Source organism: Barbus barbus (assembly GCF_936440315.1).
Source record: "Barbus barbus genome assembly, chromosome: 25".
Classification (NCBI taxonomy): Eukaryota; Metazoa; Chordata; class Actinopteri; order Cypriniformes; family Cyprinidae; genus Barbus; species Barbus barbus.
Window position 1 is genome coordinate 70,765 of NC_136753.1, and position 5,932 is coordinate 76,696.

At 41.4% G+C, this 5,932-nt stretch overlaps 1 protein-coding gene across 1 annotated transcript; it reads right to left on the bottom strand.

The window, feature by feature from the left end:
- Positions 1-303: 303 nt before the first annotated feature.
- On the bottom strand, positions 304-1,842 carry LOC306844757 (ankyrin repeat domain-containing protein SOWAHC-like; the record flags this gene model as incomplete). The annotated part of the gene is made up of 1 exon (XM_079377136.1): positions 304-1,842. One exon carries the CDS (start codon positions 1,840-1,842, stop codon positions 304-306), a length of 1,539 nt encoding a protein of 512 aa, XP_079233262.1.
- Between the last annotated feature and the right edge of the window lie 4,090 nt (positions 1,843-5,932).

Below are 5,932 nucleotides of genomic sequence, written 5' to 3' on the forward strand. Positions count from 1 at the left end.
TTTAACAAAAAAACTAATTCAGGACAAAAAATATTTAACAGTGTTTCTTCTAAACTAAAGTCAGTTGTCTGCAACTCAGCATTATTCAGAATTCAAAAGACTTTACAGCCTCCCATAAAAAATGTTTTATATACTGTACGTGGTGTTCAGCTATTATGTGCACAACACCTGAAGGAAGAGAAATAATATCGTACCATATTTGTGTTTTGGAAGACACTTTAAAACACATATTGTGCAAAGCAAGAGATAAACAAAAGCCCTCAGTAAACAAAAGTGGCAAATGTCCTTGAAAGCTGCAGATATTCATCCAAAGAGGTTTGATTTGGGTCTTAAGAGGTTTGGAGACTCTTCTGTAGTATCTTTCTCAAACCTGTCAAGGAGAGAAGTGCTGTGAACTATCTGCGACCTCATGCGGATTTTATTGAGACTGGGTTTCATTTTAGTAAAGGAAGATTTCCTGCGGAGAGATTTGTGTTTGGTTAAGTCCTCTTCGCAGCTGTTCTGAGTTTTCAGAGGTCTGAAGTTGGATTGAATAACCCTCGACAATCTCCAGCGCGTCGCGTCTCCAGCATCCACGCTGTCTGCGTCAGGCTCCACGCACGCGCCCGCGATGTCCAGGATGTTTTGCGCAATGTCGCTCTTCAGGTACTGACACGCTTTTCTCCCACAGTAATCCCGCGCCTCCACATCGGCGTCAAACGCTCCGACTAACAATTTGACGACCTCGAGATGATTGTGCATCGCAGCCAGATGCAGAGGCGTGTATCCCGCGCTGGAACGCGCGTTGACGTTCACAGCGACTTGATGCTCTTTGGCAAAGTTGACAAGCATTACAATCAGCTCGTGTTTGCCGAGCTTCGCAGCCCAGTGCAGGCAGGTGAATCCCGTCACAAAATCCCTCCTCGTGAGGAGGCTGGGGTCTGCGAGGAGCAGCCGCTGGAGGCTCTCCCAGTGTCCGTCAGACGCGCACATCATCCACTCGTGCTCCAGCGGCTCGAGCGTCGCCGCGACCGCCTCACAGTCGCTGTCGTCCCGCGGACAGTCTCTGCATCTGCCCCAGAGACACGCGCTGCGACGCGCCTGCGGTGAACTGTTCAAGTGTTTGCGGCTGTTTTTTGGAGTGTTGCTGATGGAGTCCGGCTGCTCTTCATCTGTCAAATCTTCGATCTGCCGAGGTCTCTGGCGCTGAGGTTTGTTTTCTTTCCCAGCCTCTTCTTGTAATCCGTCCTTCACTTCAGCACTGAGAGTTGGATTTTTCTGTAAACATACCGAATTACACACAGATATCTCGGGTCTTGGACCTTTCTCTGCTGCCTGTGCTTGATTTATTTTCATATTTGCAGCAGGTTTGTCCTCCTCCGTGCTGCTGCGTGAATTCCCCATGAGTTCAGATTCTGTTCTGCTGTTTACACCCTCTGTAAATCTGACAGAAATATCCGGCTTTGATTGTGCACCTCCTGCATTACCAGTTCCGTAACCTGAGCCAGGTAACATCCCTTCTTTTCCTCCACTTCTGCTTTCACAGGCCTCCGAGGACACGGGATTTCTGGGTTCTCCACGGGATTTGCGCTCTTCAGCTGGACTCTTTCTGTCACTCTGCTCGTTTGAACCAGATGGTTTCCTAAATGTCTTTTTAAGGCAAACGTATTTCTCGCCATTTTCCTCTTTAACGTAAGCCACGCTGTCTACATACCGTTTAAGGTCTTCCTTTGCCACTTGTTTTAATTTAGGGTCTTTGGGGATTGTCGCACGAAAATTATCTATTAAATCCACGTTTTTCACGCGACCTCCTCTCTCCTTTATGAAATATAAAACCGCTTCTTGGTTGCCTTCGGTCGCCATCGGATTTATTAATTAAGCTTACGAAATTCTGTCTCTGTAAATCAACCATAACAGATAGATAACACCGATGTAAACAGACAAAGCTGCGTTTTTCCACCGTTAATCGGCTCGATTCTTCCCTCCCCCGCCTGGGCCTGCAGTGCTCGGCTTGTCCTGCAGGAGGAGCGCTTCTCTGCTCAAGAGTCTAAGAATTGATTTACCAATGATGCATAATATGTTCCGTTATTGTTTCATGAAAGATGCCTAATGTATCAGAAGTCTAGTAAGAACCGTTTATGAACACTGAGGTGACACATAGCGTTACAGTGATTGAAGTAAAATATCATATTTGTTTTCCAAGTGTTAGAATCGTTTTTGTTCCTTAATAGTAGTTTCCTCTGAAAATGTGAGTCGGTTTGGAAAATACTTACTTTATTATTTAACAGCACTTATAGTTGGTGGCAACGACGATGCTAAAGTGTGATCTGAACAAATACACAGACAAACATATTTAATGAACAAACATTTAATAATTCAAAGTGACTAATAAAAAAAACTACAGAACAGTCTTTTTCCGACCTTTTTTCTGAACTTTATGATTTTCTGTCACAGATCAAACTGGATGACAACCATTTGCTTCAAAAGTGGGAAGGCCACACAAAACTCCATGCTGTCTGTCATTGAGACCCTGCGGATGTAGCTTTGATCCTAATCTGGCAACCATTTTATCACCCTACTGTTTGGACACACACTGTATTGATATTAAATAATGTGATGTGATGTGATGTGAAGTGACATTCAGCCAAGTATGGTGACCCATACTCGGAATTCGTGCTCTGCATTTAACCCATCCAACGTGCACACACACACAGCAGTGAACACACACACACCGTGAACACACACCCGGAGCAGTGGGCAGCCATTTATGCTGCGGCGCCCGGGGAGCAGTTGGGGGTTCGGTGCCTTGCTCAAGGGCACCTCAGTCGTGGTATTGAGGGTGGAGAGAGCGCTGGACATTCACTCCCCCCACCTACAATTCCTGCCGGCCGGGGACTCGAACCCGCAACCTTTGGATTACAAGTCCGACTCTCTAACCATTAGGCCACAACTTCCCACAAATTATTATTTCTAAATAAATAATATTTATACATACAAGGCCCTAAATGTTCTGGCTACTGCACTACAACCCATCACACTCTATAAGGTCACACAATTCTGGACAATTGATAGTACAGTGGGGATCAAAGTCCACTAAAGGAGGTAAAGCTTTCTCTAATTTGGCTCCTAGACTCTGGAATAGCCTTCCTGATGATGTTTGGGGCTCAGACACACTTCAAGAGCCACAATGTTTTTCTCCAACACCTCATCAAGGATTTTTTCCTAGCTTCTTGAATGTAATCTGTTAAACTGTAAAGCAGCTTTGAAACAATATGTGTTGTAAAAAGCATTATCCAAATACATCTGAAATAAAATTAATTCCTGGTCCCACGTCATTCAGACTATTCATACATAGAGTGGTTATAAAAAGTCTACACACCCCTGTTAAAATACCAGGTTTCTGTGGTGTAAAAAAATGAGACCAAGATAAATCATTTCAGAACTTTTTCCACCTTTAATGTAAACTATAAACTGTACAACTAAAAAAAAAACTGAAATCTTTTAGGAAAGGTGGAGTAAAAAAAAAAAAAACTAAAATAATGTGGCTGCATAAGTGTGCACACCCTCTTATAACTGGGGATGTGGCTGTGCTCAGAATTAAGCAATCACAGTCAAACTCATGTTAAATAGGAGTCAGTACACACCTGTCATCATTTAAAGCTCCTCTGATTAAACCCAAATAAAGTTTAGCTGTTCTAGTAGGCTTTTCCTGAAGTTTTCTTACAGCGAAAGCCATGGTCCGCAGGCAGCTTCCAAAGCATCAGAAGGATCTCATTGTTAAAAGGTATCAGTCAGGAGAAGAGTACTAAAGAATTTCCAAGGCATTTGATATACCATGAAAGACAGTGAAGACAGTCATCATCAAGTGGAGAAAATATGGCGCAACAGTGACATTACCAAGCACTGGACGTCCCTCCAAAATTGATGAAAAGATTTAGCAAAAACACATTATAAGTCTCCCAAAAGCATTATGGTCTGATGAAACCAAGGTTGAACTTTTTGGTCATAATTCTAAAAGGTATGTTTGGCAAAAAAACAACTCTGCACATCACCAGAGGAACACCATACCAACAGTTAAGCATGGTGGTGGCAGCATCACACTTTGGGGCTGTTTATCTCCAGCTGGAACTGGGGTCTTAGTCAAGGTGGAGGGAATTATGAACAGTTCCATATACCAGTCAATATTGGTACAAAACCTTTAGGCTTCTGCTAGAAAGCTGAAGAGGAACTTGATCTTTCAGCACGATAACATAAAACGCATACATCCAAATCAACAAAAGAATGGCTTCACCAGAAGAAGATAAAGTTTTGGAATGGCCCAGCCAGAGCCTAGACCTGAATCCCATTGAAAATCTGTGGGTGTGCACAGGAGATGCCCTCGCAATCTAACTGCTTTGGAGCATTTTTGCAAAGAAGAGCGGCCAAATATTGTGAAGTCAAGATATGCCACGCTGATAGACTCATACTCAAAAAGACTAAGTGGTGTAATCAAATCAAAAGGTTCTTCAACAAAGTATTAGTTTAAGGGTGTGCACAAACTTATGCAACCACATTACGTTTTTTATTTTTACTCCCCCTTCCCTAAAAGATTTCAGTTTGTTTTTGAATTGAGTTGTACAGGTTATAGTTTACATTAAAAGTAGAAAAAGTTCTGAAATGATTTATTTTGGTCTCTTTTTACACCACAGAAACCTGTCATTTTAACAGGGGTGTGTAGACTTTTTATATCCACTGTATATCACCAGCTACATTAATCAGGCAAAGCAATTTAGCGTTCTTTTTTAAAAGATGTTTATGTACTGTTCTGCACTTCATTCTTCTGCTCTCACCATAGCACTTTTGATATCGTTAGTTCTTTTGCAATCAAGTGATCAATCTTTGAATTTTTAATGTAAAACCGATGTGAACTTAGTAACTAGTAGAGCCACATTTAAAACGGTTTTTGTCTACTGATCAGGTGCCAATGCGCAGTCCAGACTGGTACAGCATTTTGGTCAAATCCACTACATGATGTCCATCAAAGAGTCATTCAAATCACACCCACATATCAACAGGACTGAGGTCTATTGTTTTGTTCCATCTGTCTGCAGCATATGGACCCTTTTCACACAACCATAGTGCTTTTCCAAGAGAGGAAAAAGTATAAACTGCTGGATTACATCTGGCATTAGAAGAAACGTTAATTTTAGTCACACTCAATCTCTGCAGATTAAAAAAAAATAAAATGCTAGGGTAGTTTTATCACAATATATAGTGTTGCAAGTATATATATATATATATATATATATATATATATATATATATATACACATATGTACACACTTTTTTTTATAAAAAAGATTTATTGAGATATTTATTATGTTAAAGCAGAATCTTAACATCCACACCTGGACAAAGCAGCAGTTTCTGCTTCAGTATATCTCTTATGAATGGCTCATGAACATGTTTGTGATTAAGTGCAAATGTTATCTGGACTATTGTAATGCACTGCTAGCTGGTTGTCGTGCATCTTCAATAAACAAGCTACAGATAGTCCAAAATGCAGCGGCTAGAGTTCTTACCAGGTCAAGAAAATATGATCATATTACCCCAATTTTACAGTCTCTGCACTGGCTACCTATTCAGTTCCGTATCATTTACAAAATATTATTACTTGCCTATAAGGCCCTAAATGGTTTAGCACCTGCGTACCTAACTTGTCTTCTACCACGCTACAATCCAACCCGCTCTCTAAGGTCACAAAACTCTGGACTTTAGGTAGTACCTAGGATAGCAAAGTCCACTAAAGGAGGTAGAGCTTTTTCACATTTGGCTCCCAAACTCTGGAATAGCCTTCCTGATAACATTCGGGGTTCAGACACACTCTCTCTGTTTAAATCTAGATTAAAGACACATCTCTTTAGCCAAGCATTCACATAATGCATCTTATAATCTTGTACTGCAGTTATATCTG